The sequence below is a fragment of the Trichomycterus rosablanca genome, chromosome 8 (assembly GCF_030014385.1).
Source record: "Trichomycterus rosablanca isolate fTriRos1 chromosome 8, fTriRos1.hap1, whole genome shotgun sequence".
Classification (NCBI taxonomy): Eukaryota; Metazoa; Chordata; class Actinopteri; order Siluriformes; family Trichomycteridae; genus Trichomycterus; species Trichomycterus rosablanca.
In genome coordinates, this window is record NC_085995.1 from 9,998,574 (window position 1) to 10,014,414 (window position 15,841).

At 39.1% G+C, this 15,841-nt stretch overlaps 1 protein-coding gene across 5 annotated transcripts; it reads right to left on the bottom strand.

The window, feature by feature from the left end:
• Window positions 1-306: 306 nt before the first annotated feature.
• rab41 (RAB41, member RAS oncogene family) lies at window positions 307-14,300 on the bottom strand. Of its 5 annotated transcripts, none has more exons than XM_063000499.1 (8): window positions 14,051-14,300; window positions 10,070-10,128; window positions 9,895-9,948; window positions 8,482-8,587; window positions 5,753-5,864; window positions 3,543-3,636; window positions 3,009-3,075; window positions 307-2,172 (listed from the first exon to the last, which is right to left on the bottom strand). In XM_063000499.1, the coding sequence occupies exons 1-8, from the start codon at window positions 14,127-14,129 to the stop codon at window positions 2,108-2,110; spliced, it is 636 nt and encodes a 211-aa protein (XP_062856569.1). In that variant the 5' UTR covers window positions 14,130-14,300; the 3' UTR covers window positions 307-2,107. The 5 variants fall into 5 exon arrangements, with proteins under 5 accessions (XP_062856569.1, XP_062856568.1, XP_062856567.1 ...); XM_063000498.1 differs by lacking the exon at window positions 8,482-8,587 and adding an exon at window positions 7,776-7,881 and having other exon boundaries at window positions 14,051-14,298; XM_063000497.1 differs by lacking the exon at window positions 3,543-3,636 and adding an exon at window positions 5,326-5,419 and having other exon boundaries at window positions 14,051-14,294.
• Between the last annotated feature and the right edge of the window lie 1,541 nt (window positions 14,301-15,841).

The window sequence follows — 15,841 nt, forward strand, 5'->3', positions numbered from 1 at the left end:
TTTCTGTTCAATTGTAGTTGATTCTGAACTGTTACTAAGGAAACTGGATGTGGCAGGAGTGCATTGTGGATGGAATGCTGGTAAATCCCAGGGCACCATGCACACATATTTGCACACACACACACATATGCAGAGTTGTGGTTCATGCATAATAAACCACACACACATGACCCTGTGATTATCATATTTAAGCCCCATTACTGGAATAACATTTGGTCACTGGGGATTAAACATACAATGTTTAACCTCTAAAACTCATACATAAAACATTATAAACACAAAATAATGACACTAAATATTTGGTGAAATATCTTTATTTAATGTGATACACCTCAGTTTTTCAACCTTTTTTTAACAGCAGATTTTTCACACAAATTTTGCTAACACTAGACAGCATATTTCAACTAATACATTTTAGAATAGCACACTGCAGAGTATTCAATCAGTTACGGCATGTGTAGAGCTGTTCAAGAGATTCGTTTCGTGTAATTAAATACATATCTGTGTAATGTCAAATGCTAACATCAAAACAAGCTTGCTGTGCACCATGGTGTCAAAATGTACAGCTGAGTGTTTGTGCACACGCAACTATAGATCCAGTCAAGCTATATTCTTACAAATACATACACAGCATACAATTGATAGGGAAAATTTACCATAGTGATGAAAAACTTACACAACCAGGTCTCTGTGATACAGTAGCCAAAGCAGAGCAAGCCATAAAAACAACTGATTGTTTCCTCAAGTTTTAATGAACTTTCAGGTCAAGCATACAACACATTGTTTCTTTTTGAGTGCGAAATAAATTAACACGTAAAACCAACAGTTATAAAACGAGCATTAGCAACACATGCTCGTGAAACAACTCCTCAAAACATTTTTCTACACTAAGCGTTGACTGCGTACAAAAAAAATCCGGATATTCTGCTTACTAAGCCTCTGCGGCTCTATGCAAATCAGCAGGCCTCTCGAAACCAAAATGCTGTGATTTGGTGCACTCTGACCCGACTGAGCAAAACAAGCACGGCACTTTATGTTACAACCACCCTTACAGAGCATGCTGGTTCTACAATAGTGTAACCAACACAAGCAAAACAAGTGGCAGTGAGTACAGAGCAGAGAGCAGATTCAGCTGCAAAAATTCAGAACACCATCTAGTGTGAACGACTTCTTTCCTTTACCTCAAGAAACCTTGTGTTTACCTAGGTATTTATGCAGTATTAGTACATACGTCCTTTTACTTTAGGGTTAGGTCTTATAAATTTACAGATAGGTTACATAACACAGACTGCATGTTATAATGACATCTAGTATCTAGAAAACGTTTTTTGAGAATATACATCCACTTGTCTCAGTTAGATACTACAGGTATGTGCATGCAGTTTCCTACAGAGATGTGTAAAAAGATGCAAACGAGTAAAAGATCCTGACTAGAATGAAGACTCGTCTATATTTTCCTACTTTTATCAAGTTTTCTTTGGCCATACACAGATACCCTGAAAGAAAGACTGTATACTGATCTCTAACAGTTGTCCAAATGACTTTTTCTTTAAATATTGACATGACATTCAACCTTAAATTGACCTAAAGTTATGAAAGGTCTGTACTATAATGTTTGGATCAGAACCGGCTCCTTACAGACTACCTCCTTATAAAATAGCTGCTAATGAGAAGGGGAAAAAACTGCAAATGAAAAATATCACACACTGCTTTTTAGCCCCCCCTGTTATTTTGTTTACTGAAATAAAAATGACATGAGGACATTGATCCAACACGTGAGATGTAACACTAATGCCCAAAAAAAACTGCAAGAGCAGATGAGCCACATCACTCTGCAATTATATATAATGCCATGCAGTTAAAACAGATGAAAATCTTATGAGGGTTTTACTTATACTGTGATGTCTTGACTTTTTCCCTTTAACATTTATATATATACTTATTTTAATAATCTGTTTAATTACAGAGTAATAGCACATCCACACGGTTACTCCGAAAAGTCACTGAGTCAAGAGGAAAAAAAAAGCTCTGACTAATGGCACAGGGCCACCGAGAGACAAGCTGTTGGTGGGGAGGAGGCCGAGATGGTGTGGATCCGGGGTGGGTACTAGCAAGAGCAGCTGCTTTCAGTCACCGGCAGTTCAGGAGACTTCTCCAGTTTAATGTCAATCACTAAGAGCATTTAGTTAAGTACATTATTCAATATAATACATTTCATTCACATTTAGACATACACTGTAGTTACACTGTTTTCTCCCCCAGAACTACTTAATGCATTACGAGAGTGCTGAGTGAAACTTACAAACTATCATGGACAAGTTATTAAACAGATAACTCTGAATGCGAGGTGTCATCATCATCATCTAGTGGTTGTGTCCATTGTCTCAGGCTCCCCATATACCTTTTTTCTATTTATTTATGTATTTTCTCCCTTTTTCTCCCGATTTATCATAGTCAATTTGTCCACTGCTGCTGTGGATCCCTGATTGCGTTTGAAAAGTGGAAATTTGCTGCTCACGAGACCCTTCTTTACGCCCGTGCTTCTGCACAGATGCCTCTATCTGTTGTACCTCACCCACTTAGTCAGGTAATTTCCCCAACCCAGCAGACACGGTGGCAAATTTGTGTCTGCAGGCACTGCCAATTGTGCCTGCTAGATGGCGCCCAGACGACCGGTAGCAGAGCCGAGACTCGAACCAGTCTTGGAGCTGGTGTGTTAGGGAAATATCCTGCTGTGCCACCTGAGTGCCTCTTACCTGTTTTTTTTTTTTATTTGTTTTTTTTTATTGACCTTGTACGTGTGCGTGTGTGTGTGGGCCAGAGTGATGCAGATTGTACGTTCTTTAATACATTTTAAAATGGGGTGACTCATTTAAAGTGTATCGTGACTGACTGGTAAACAAATTTCATTACACCCCACTCAACATGATTATATATCAACTATCTTATTGACCAACCATAACAATTTTCGGAATAAAACATGCCAAATTTAGCCTGTTAAAGGATACTGTCCTCTTTGCTTTTCTCTGGCGCACTATCCATCCCAGGCAAGGCTGCAGCAACACGTCTAAACAGCTGTAAAAATATGAAAGTGTTCCGTTATACATTGTGAAATATAAATATACATAAAGACAGATCAAACTACAATCATGTGTTCCTGAACTGATCTCTGATTTTGGTAATAAACAAGGAACAAAAGACATGATTCTTGAAATGATCATTTAAATACCTGATCTCTAGAGCATCAGCTCAACATAGCCTGTTTTGGAGAACGTAGCATTGCAGAGGATGCTCATGACAAGCACTACAAGTAAACAGCTCAAACCTAAGCTTGTTCAAGCTTGTAAATTAGAGAAGGTGACCAAACGACAACTCTTAATGAACTACACATGCTAAATAACCAAAGAAAATAATGTCTGACTATACCCTGGGCAAGGAGAAAAGAGACAGCAAAACAAAAGGTTTTGGGAAAGTAATGAGTAGCAGTAGAAAGGGTTGGCTGATGAGGGGCTGGAATGTCCCGGTTTCACTCGAGTTTATACCTGTTTGACATTGTAGCCAGTTTTTGCACTGGTTTCAATGAACATGACATTCAGTTCCTTAGCCCTCTGCTCGCCCTCTTCCGTGGTGATCTGTCTGCTCAGGTTGGAGCAGGGAGGGGGGTATATAAAAAGGAAAGAGGAAACAATGCCAGGAAGAACAGAAGAGGAGAAAGAGAAAAAGATAAAATGTAATGTTAAATTAGTAATAGGAAAAGGGGGAAAGATTAGTTCTCTCATATTATGCTTTCTGAAGTTAAGTAGAGACAGCGGGCAGGCCAAAACCACCAATAAATTTCACACAGAAAACTCTAATTACACAAAACGTTTAACTTTTTGGTCAAAAATACACCGGAATTAGCAAAGATGTCATGCCAAAAGTATGTGTACACCCGAACATGAGTTTGTTGAACATCCTATTTCAAAACCAATAGCATGGGGTTAGAATTGCTATTGTGGCTATATAAGCCTCATCTTTTCTGAAAAGCTTTTCCCCAAGATTTGAGTGCGTCTTTGGGTACCTGTCCCCAGTTAGTCCAAAGAAGACTTTTTAGGTCAGGCACTCATGTTGGACGTAGAATCCTGACTTGCAATTAACATTCCAATTCATCCCAAAGGTGTCCATAGGGGTTAAAATCAGAGCTGTGTGCACGTCATTGGAGTTCTAGCCTATGAGTCTTTTAATTGATTCTATACACCATTTAGCAACTGGTGTGGCTAGAACACCTGAGCTCAATAATTAGATTGGGTGTCCACATACTTTTGGCAATAGAGTAGCTTTTTTTCAGTTTATTTATGCATTTTCTCCCCCTTTTTCTCCCGATTTAGCGTAGTCAATCTGTCTTCCGCTGCTGGGGATCCCTGATTGCATTCGAGCAGGGTATGTTGCTGCTCACACACCTTCTTTTCACCCATGCTTTCTGCACAGGCACCTCTATCTGCTAACCACGGTCCTTACACAGCGTTTGAAGACCCCACCCACTTTAGTCCGGTCATCCCAATTGTTGTCTGCTGCAGGCACTGCCAACTGTGCCCGCTAGACGGTGCCCAGTTGACCGGTGGCAGAGCCGAAATTCGAACCGGGGTGTTCAGAATTCTCAGCGCTGGTGTGCTAGTGGAATATCTTGCTCCGCCACCTGGTCGCAGAGTAGCTTTTTGCTTAACTATGTGTATGTGTAAACACAGCTGCCATCCAAGAGTTAGGCTGTATTCATGTGGTAAGCAGCCAAACAGCTTTTGCACTTACAGTATGTGCCAATTAAATGAATTCAGTATTACATTTACATTTAATGTGTTCAGCAGATTCTTTCATCCAAAGTCACTTACAGTTGTGACCTAATACAATTTAAGCAACTGAGGATTAATGGCCTAACAGTAGCATCTTGGCAATGGTAGGGTTTGACCAGTGACCTTCACATGGAGCTTACCATGGCTCTCCATATGTGATATGGCTCTGTGTGTGAACCAACACTGGCAGGTGATAAGAAGTGGCCAAAGATTGCACACACGCTAAAAGGGGCGAGTGGTGATCCGGCTTTTCTTGTTTAGATCGGGGGTTGCGCAAGTAGCTACGGATTCACAATCAGGAACTGAAAATTACTAGGTGGGGAGATAGATGGGCAAAATCTATAGAGGGATCTGATCTATAGAGGGATATATGGGGTGACTGTATTGCATACAGATACACATAGTTAAGGTATAACAGCACATCGGACTCACATGAGAGTATGAGATTATTTTAATCCCCTCTGCAGTTTTGTCTACACACCTGAGGTTTAAAACCTACCTGCTTGACGTTATAACCAGCCTTGGCGCTGGTCTCTATGTACATCACATTGAGATCCCGAGCTTTCTTCTCTGCAGCCTCTACTGAAACTTGTCTGCCATAGTCCAGTGTAAAAGGGTGTGGAAATGAATCAAATCAAAATGAAGTATGGAAAGACAACAGTGATAAAGAAAAAGAAAAATATCAAACGAAATCAAATGGAAATGTCATACCAAAGTAAAGCAATAGTGATACACATTAATGCAAATCAAAACTTAGGAATGGTGTTGTATTCAAATCATAATCATCAAAGGAGTAATTCAAATGAAAAGTGACTGAACACACAAGCAGCTCGAAAGGGTAAAAGAAGCATTTGGAAGTGGAAGGTGGAGGTGGACACAGTACAATCTTACGCACAGTTAGGGTCACACGTACAACAACACTGTACCTTTTATCAGCCAAGTCTGTTTTGTTGCCAACCAGCATGATAATGACATCACTTCCTCTCTCTGTTCGGACATCATCTATCCATTTGGAAGTCTGCTGAAATGAGTTAAGATCTAAAAAGAAAATGAATGTGTGTTTATTTTAGCTGATGGGTCAGAATGTGCAGATACTTATATAGCACAACAGATTCTAATTACAACACAAAACAGAAAACACGCTGAAGCAAGATTTTAGAAGATCAAGCATGTAAACTGTTAGTATACAAGTTAGAAAGACAGTTAAAGAGCAGTTTAGTCAGAGCTGTACATTTTCCAGTGTACTGAAGCTGGTACTGGTCAGAAACCTGAATTTGCTTATACAATATGTTTCAGTGAATTTATAAAATGCACAATTGTACATTTTTGGTACAATTGTACCATAGTTTTGGCACTAAACCATTCCCAGTAGTTCATTTAATATACACAATATGGCCAAGTATGTTGATATCCATTCTAATTACTGAGTTTAGGTGTTTTAGTCTTACCCACTGCTAACAGAAATATTTGTAATCAACCTGACCAGAACCTGTTGTACAGGTTGAACACTCGAAGATCATAATACATCAGTCCCTGAATGAGAGAACGAGTTTCCACCACTGCTGCGGCTCAGTCATGGAAACCCAATCCATTAAGCTCTAGACCAGGGGTGTCAAACTCATTTTCACCGAGGGCCACATCAGCATTATGGTGGCCCTCAAAGGGCCGATTGTAATGTATCCTGCTGAGATTGCAGTCTGTTGTTTTTCTTGGGAGGCTAAATTCTGCATTTATATTGTCCTCCTTTACCACAGACACGACCTCATAACACAAGAGACATACCGGTTTCTCTTCCTGAAGCACAAACTTGTTTTCACTTTCATTAAATTTCCTCCTTCTGTTTAATTTTCTTACTTATCTTCTTGTACATTTTGGGATTATGTGTAAATATTTCTTAACATCATCTACTGCCGGGTTGTGTCACTTTGCAGGTCACAAAATCAGCATGCATTTTGAGAGATGCAGTTAATGTAGGATTTTACAGTGTATTTTAAGACAATTTTTCTGCCCTCACTAAGAGTTTATCCCCCTTTCTCAGCTAGACAGACAGACAGACAGACAGCTCTCTTCAGAATACAGTCGGTTTTATTTGCTTCCCAGCTGTGTGATACACTGTGTGCACCAGAATGAAGTAAAAATACAAACAATAAAAACAATAAAGAACTTAATACAGTAAAAAGCACACAGATGTAGTCGAGTGTTACATCTGGTACAATATGAGATTTAACCAAACGTAAAATAGCGCTAAGGAGTTAGCATTTTGTGTAAAGATACTAATTGCTATAGTAACGGTAACAACAGTACTTAATTATGGTAAATTTGTAACTAAAGCGCTGTGATATACTCACTAAACATTTACTAACAACTGAGAATATAAATGCCACTACTTACAGACCATGCTTCTGTATTATACTGCAAGATAATTATTTGTATTTATTATTATTGTTTACATTACTACCCGCGTTCTTTTGCCGTAAAAGTCACACGGCTTCTCAGCGAATGTCAAAGTTAGTTGCCATGACTACGATGTCACCAGTTGCACTAAAAGGCGCAGGTGTCCCATTAAATTATAACTGCGTCTCTGTAACGACTCGAACCATCACAACAATCGTACAGTCGTTTAAGCTCTCATTTGAGGCACTTGTGTTTCAGGACAGTGCACAGTCTAACACTGGCTTGTGTCTGTGCCCAATTACAGCCAATGTTTGTCTATGGAAAATGCAGAGCTCCTATTAGCAAAAGGTATGGATAAAGAATAGCACAACATAGAAGAAGTGCGAACATTTTTAAACCCACAATAATCATGTAATATATGATTTAGTCAAAAGAATGGAGCAACCCAGAGGTGAGGCACCAGCAAGAACGAAAATGGAACCCCTTTAACCTCTGGATTATGCTACTTGGGGCTACAAAGATTTTCTGAACAAATGAGTGGTTGCTCAGACTCACTGGTGATGTCATAGACCACTACAGCGATAGTGGAGTCACGGATGTAGCTGGGGATGAGGCTACGAAAGCGCTCCTGCCCTGCAGTGTCCCACAGCTGCAGCCGAACCTGAAGACCCAGTTGACAGCATGCAGAAGAGAATAGCAGCAGCAAACAGACAAGAATTGACATTAAAAAGAAGACACAACAGTATTAAGAAGGAAGCTGGATAAATAAGGGATAAAACAACCATCTAGAAATCAGAAAAAGGCAGGTCTAGAGATCAGTGAATTATTTAGATGATTTAAGATGTTAGAAAAAAATCATCACATGCACACAAGCGGTTGTGATTGGAAGATTGCTCTTTCCTTTCTTGCTCCTGGCACTCACTAGGAATGGCACTCTTCCTGCTCAAGTAACACTGGACACACTTTGTAAACACCATCTAGGTGCACTTGTGCGGTCCTCTCTCCATGTTCTACCACTACTTTGCTAATAGATAAATTTAGCAATTAATTAATGCTCAAGTGCCTGTAACCAATAATGCAATTGTTTAGCCATGGTCACCTGCTTTAATTGTTGCATCAATGATTTAACTGCACATCAAGTTCAAAGTTGTCCAACATATCCAAAGCTATGCGAGTGCCATTCAACCCTGCCAGCTCAAATCCACTCCACCACGTGCTTCAGGCATCATGATGGAGTGAAGCCAGAGCACCGACTACCTACTTGCTATATCATACACCACCACAGCGGCTGCTGAGTCACGGATGTAGCTGGGGATGAGGCTACGGAAGCGCTCCTGCCCTGCTGTGTCCCACAACTGCAGCCGAATCTATCAGCGTCCATACAACATGAGCCACAAGAGCCCCATTAAGCAAACAGCCATGATTGGGGTGAGGGTGGACAAAGACAACCAAACCAAAAATTAAAAATGAAAATAAATGGTACAATACATAAAACTTAACGTTTAAAAGCCTCTGGTCAAATTCTGTGTGGTAATTTTGCTGAATTTAACATAATGGACCAAAATAAACATAATATGTAGCGAGTGCTAAAATGATGCCACAGGAAGCTCAGGTGGTGCAGGGGTCTAAAGCCCCAACACAATACCGCAGAGTGTTCTATCCCAGCAGAGCCATCAACCAGACCAGGTGTCCAAGCTAAAATAATTGGCCATGTTTTAAGGGAGAAAAGTCAAACAAGGTCTCTTCCAGCTGCAATATGTGATTTCCAGGACTGGTATGGGAGCTGGTGCAAGTTTGGAAAGGGATGGGTGTGTTGGGTTATATGAAGCTTAGCGTAGCTGTCCGTATGTGATACGGCTCTGTAGAGCAGCGGTCCTCAACCTTTTTTGCACCACGGACCGGTTTCATATAAGATATAATTTCACAGACCAGCAGGGGCAGGGGGGATTTAAAATAGAATAACTGTACCACTCACAAATGAGCTTTTTTTTGCTGCAACGAGACGCAGCTCCCACCTAGGTGTGATTGGGGACAATAACACCCGTAAAAAGTAGTGTTTTCATTGCTGATGTAGCGATCTCTAATTATTTATTCTTTCTGTGCGACCTGGTAATAAATGACCCACGGACCAGTACCAGTCCGCGACCCACGGACCAGTACCTGGTGGTTGGGGACCACTGCTGTAGAGGAACCCAACACTGGCAGGTGATAAGCAGTGGCTGAAGATTGGATACATGGTAGGGACGTGTGGTGATCCGGCTCTCCTTGATCAGAGGTTGTACAAGCGACAGCGGATTCACGAGAGGGAATTGAAAATGACTAAACTTGGAGATACAGGGGGGAAATCCAGAAAGAAATGACCAACACATGGAGTTTGACCAGTGGCGTCCAAACGGTTTCATAATTATGTATAAAATGAGGGTCATGCATGCACATCTGCAAAAAATGTTGACTAAAATGCCTTTTAAGTGTTAAAAAAAGTATGACAGTCATGCGATACATTATGCTGTGTTTATTTAAAGATTAAAAGTCAGGCTGTAAAGTCTCTAGAAAATAAAACTAAACAAACTAAATTCATACACAGTAGGTGGGCAAAAACCTTCTGTATTTCAGAACAATACAAGAAAATAAACACTTATAGATCTGAAAGTTAATGGCACTAAACGGTTCTTACCGTACGATCTTCCAGGTACATGGTTTTTGATAAAAAGTCAATACCAATTGTTGCCTAAAAAACAAAAGAAAGTCATGTATATATTTATTCGACTCACACACAACTACTGAAACTACCTTTTTACAATTCATTCTTATGGCTAAAATAAAACACCAATACAGCTACACAGTCATACCTGGTAAGTATTATCAAAGCTGTCATACATAAACCTGGTGATTAGAGAAGTCTTCCCAACTGCAGAGAAAAGAAAAAATATTTTAGTTGTACAAAATGGTCTATATGCATACCCTGACCATTTATTGAGGACTGCTCCTATATATACACACACAACAAGTGCATACATCTGGAGTCCTAAGAGCATAGTCAGAAATATTGCTGAAGATCCAGACTGGATGTTTATTTAATGAATTGTTCTTGAGCAGATCATTTTTGGATTTTGTCCTAGCTGTAGATATTAGTGTCTATTTCGTATTGAAGAAAGTCCCAACTTAGCTGCATGGGCACTGAGACTGCACCTGAGTCACCAAAGCCACCAGCTTGGCCGGGCACCCACACAAACACAATTGGCTGTGTTTGTGAGAGGCAAGGTCTGTTCATGCTACGTCATGAGATCTCAGGGACAATCACCTGACTGGTCGATAGGACAGCTGGGATTCAAACCTGGGATCTCAGCAGTAGTGGGCTAGCGTTTTACCGTGCACCACCCAAGCGCCTGAGTTAAACCCCAAATGTACTTGATTACTCCAGGGAATACCCTTTGTTATTTAAGGTGTAAACTATTTTTATGAATTCTAAAAGAGGATTCACTTTGTTTGGTTATTGCTTTTACTGGCCAGTACTTAATTGCACCTATATTTAATGGTGGTCTGTAATTAGTAGTACATATTTCATTTATTTCTGTTCCCAGGCAACTACAAAACAGATATGTCTTAATAGAGTCCTATGATTAATTTAAAACCCTTTGTTAAATTCCTTGTTTCGTTGATTTTTCCAAGTAATAATTTCTGTTTTGCCATAATTTATATGTTAAATACAGCAACTTAATTAAACCGTAACTGAGCATTTGTGTAAGACGTGCAAATGATTAATGATTTGTTCCAGCTGTTCCAATTAGGGGTTGTCACAGCGAATCATTTGTCTGCATAATTGATATGCACTGGATGCCCTTCCTGACGCAACCCTCCTATTTTATATGAGCTTGGGACCAGCACCAAGGGTGCACTGATATCTGTTGTTCGAAGGTGTCCAAATTCTTAAGACTGTGAATACCCACTCAGCAATTGAACGTGTGATTTGCAGTGTTGCCACTCCTTTGGATTTTTCCCAAGATCTTAGGATTTGTGGGATCGACCTGGGATTTAGCTAAGTAATCTTAGCATTTTTAATTTGCACTTAAGCAATTTTTATGGTCTACAGTCATAAATAAGAAATGACAAAGCGTACTAGTACTAAATGATAACCTTTGGTTGTCGCTGGCCATTTCTACAGCTAATGTACGTTTACTTCCTTACTTACTTACATTTTCTTGGGTGCAATAACATGCCGTCACTTCTGTTGTCATTCGTGCATTTTACTTCAGTTTTTTGGAAATTGTTGCAATAGATTGCAGGAATAAATCCGTGTCAATCGTCGTAGTGTAAACAGTTTGTTTGTTTGTTTATTTATTAGGATTTTAACGTTTTACAGTTTGATTACACTCATGACAGAAACTGTAGTTACTCATTACACAAGATTATATTGAACACAGTCTTGGACAATTTAGTGTCTCCAATTCACCTCACTTTCATGTCTTTGGACTGTGGGACTGTGGGAGCACCCGGAGGAAACCCACGCGGACACAGTGAGAACATGCAAACCCGGACCGCCCCACATAGGGATCGAACCCAGGACCTTCTTGCTGTGCCGCCCGTGTAAACAGTTTAAAATCTGATCTGATTAATATTGTTACCGGACTTTCGGAGTCCGATACTGAGAATGAATCAGATTAGACAGATTAGACATTGTTTGAAAGACATTAATATTTTTTTATACAGTATTGCAATTTGTACATATTAATACTGATAATGATCTCGCTTTTTCTTTATTAGTTAATTCAGGATTTTTTTTTTTTTTGCATTTTCTCCCCATTTTCTCCCCCTTTAGTGAATCCAATTTGCCCAACTGCATCATGCTTCCTCTCTGCCGATCCCTGCCCTGACCGAGGAGATCGAAGCTAACCCACGCCCCCTCCAACACGTGAGCAGCAGCCGCCTGCATCTTATCACCTACACATTGATGAGTGTTGTGCCACCTAGCGTTGTGTGCGGAGAGACACACCCTAAGAGCACTCCTTCCTCATCTCTGTGTAGGCGCCTCTAATCAGCCAGCAGAGGTCGTAATTGCACCACTCCGACAGAGAGAGACCCACATCCGGCCCTAGTCCTGCCCATCTGAACAACAGGCCAATCGTTGTTCATATAGCTGCTCAGCCTCGGCTGGCATGGCAGAGCTGAGATTCGACACGATGTATTCAAGATCCAGCTCCGGTTGCAGCATGTGTTTTCACCGCTGCGCCACCTGAGCGGCAGGATTTTTGTTTTTGTGTATAATTGTGAGAATGCGTTATATAAATCTTCACAATTTTGGTTGTTTTCAGTTACTTGGGATTTTTAGTACAATCTTGACATTTTGTGGCAAGATCTTCTAAATTCTTAAAATGGAGAGTGGCAACACTGGTGATTCATTCCGCTCCTGCAATGGTACCAGCTCCCCACACTCAGTATTTCTGATGTGCTGATAAATCCAAATTATTACCTGGTCAATACATAATCCTATTAATGGATGGGGCAGAAATAAAAATGCTTTGTATATTAACAAATGATAGATAGATAGACATTTTCAACATTTAGCAAACACCAGTATACAGTCGGCGCAATTGAGGGTTAAGGGCCTTGCTCAAGGGCCCAACAGCAGCACCCTGGCAGTGGTGGGACTTGAACCAGCGACCTTCTGATCACTGGTTCAGTACCTTAACCACTAGGCTACAGCTGATGTAGATAGATAGATAGATAGATAGATAGATAGATAGATAGATAGATAGATAGATAGATAGATACTTTATTAATCCCAAAGGAAATTAAGGTAGATGTACCAGACAAAACTGGGTGCTATAATTAATGTTTAACTAATAATTTTGGAAGATAATGTACAAAATGTACAATCAAGCAGCCATGTATTGAAGTAGGATTCTAAACTAAGGTTGGTGAGTTGGCACAGGGAGTGGTGTTAGTTCCGAAGGCCTTTTTTTACACATCTAGTACATATTGAATGTTTCAGTCACAGACATGTTATAACAACCTTCTGTTATTTTGTTAATTACTATAAAGAGCTGATATGTGCGGTGTGACTCATACTGTCTGACAAATCGGATAGCTAACCCTAGCTAATCAAAGTAAACTGACAGTGATTGGTGCAGATATTGCTAACAGTTTAGCCATCATTTGTAACCTGCTAGCGACAGTTTAGAATGGCATTATGTTAAATATTAAAAACCCGCCGTGTCTATGTCAGCATGTTCCAATACAAACGCTCGCAAAAATACATTTAAAACAACGAATTCGTAATATTACCAGTGTGTAATATTATTAAGCTAGCTAATACACGTTAGCCGGTTGGTTAATGTTAATATAGGGCTAACTAGATACCTTGGCTGTGTCTTAAACATCAAACTCTCGTACTTAATAGCATGATTAAAAGGTATTCCACTAATAGGGTGTGTACATACTATTTAGTATGTACTACGCTGTTTGGGACGCAGCCCGTGTCTTAACGTAAACCCAGCTAGATTCACCAAACTAGCTAGCGATAGCTTTGAGCTAACTACACACCTCAGTCAACAATTACATATTTTTCGCGTTAAATAACGTTACTATAATATATTATAGCATATTATACTAACTTAAATAATGTAATATGAAATATCTATTCGTGTTAATCCAGGTTTATCGTTCAGTGTTGTGTTTTTAATCAATACACTACGAGGCCTTATCTCACTAGCAAGCTAACGTTAGATTAGCCACGTCTGTCAGCTGGCAGGGAGCATCCCTCGACTCGGCCTGTCTAATCGGTGTTGTTTGTGAATTTGATCGTTTAATATTTAATGACAGAGGTTACTCACCACTCTGCTCGCCCAAAAAGACAAGCTTAAATTTTCGCAGAGGGTTTCCGAACTCTCCGCCGCCGGTCGTAGTGGACATGTTTATTGAATAAACCAAACAAGGGCTGTGTAGGCTGTTTTCGGTGAGCAGACCAAGGACAGTGTAGCATCAGACAGCAGCGGGAGAGAATCAGCCACAGTTTCCGAGTCCTCCAGCGCCGCATTGCGTCCAACACAGAAAATCCAACTGTTCCACCCAGAAACCGCGACATACAGTCCATTGTACTCAGTTATAAGAAAATACATTAGTTTATAACCTAGGGCAGCTGTAGCCTAGTGGTTAAGGTGCTGGTCCAGTAATCAGAAGGTTGTCGGTTCAAACCTCACCACTGCCAGGTTGCTGTTGGGCCCTTGAGCAAGGCCCTTAACCCTCAATTGCTTAGATTGTATAGTGTCACAGTACTGTAAGTCGCTTTGGATTAAAGCGTCTGCTAAATGCTGTAAATGTATTAACAGATTTGTTGTATTTCATATGCCAGCTATTTTATATATATATATATATATATATATATATGGGTGATTCTTCAACTGGGGGAACTTTTACGTCCCTAAGTTATAAATTTGTGTTAAAAATACTTTATTACAAAACAAATATTTTAGGTATTAAAAAGATCATTCATTGCATCACTAAAAAAAATTACATACCAAAATAATTATGATTTTCATTTTTTATGATGATTTAAACATCAATATTTTGCTACTTTGGCCTTGTCCCCAACCCAGACTTTAAAACTTCTCTGCTCTAATAAAATGCTAAAAAGTGATCAATTCATTATAAAAATCACAATATGAGTTTTATAATAACTTAAAAAGAAACAAAATGTAATTTTTTTTTCATATTTGTACAACCTATGCATATTTTTGAGTAACATATTACTGTCCCCAGCATTATCGTCATTACCGTAACAGTGTATGGTTTCTGTAGGGAATCATTTGAAGGTAACACTTGTTTATGTTGTAACCATGGAAACAAAGACTTGCAAGGAAGCACATGCCAGCCATGAGAGAAGATTAACATTTTAATGTCTGGAAATGTGAGTAATTTAATCATGTATTCCTCCTGATCATAGAGTATATTTATTCAGCGTCATTACCATTTACATCAGTATGGCAGTACTTTACCAAAAAAAAAAGAAATTTACACATTATTTATACGTATTTAAAGTGCACTAGCTTGTACTAGATGTTGACTAGCTTTAGCAAATCCATGGCCTACCTAGTTTTTTTCTTAAAGAAAGTAAAAATTGTCATTACCGCAACACGTCATTACCAACACATAATGACATTTTGCTATGCCACTTCGCAAATAAATATGAAATATTACAATTTTATATAAGCTCACTTGTAGCCATCATTAATTCTTTGCTCTAGCATTACCTTGACATAATTAAAACTAAATTATTCCTAATTTTATTTTTCAAAAGTTAAGATGGTCAAAAGAGCCTGCAATTGAAGAATCACCATATATATATATATATATATATATATATATATATATATATATATATATATATATTTACCTTTATATTGTAATTCCTGCTGCTATTTATTTGTATATGTTCATATACTTTTATTAATATTAAATTTTATTATTTTTATTCTGTGCTGCCACTTACATCATATACTTTATAGTTTTAAATCTATGCTGCTGTATATTTCATTTGCTATACTTTCATATCTTAATTCTATGATACTATGTATCAATGCTTTTTTTCTCGCCTACTTTTTTAATTCCGTGCGGGCCAATTGCAA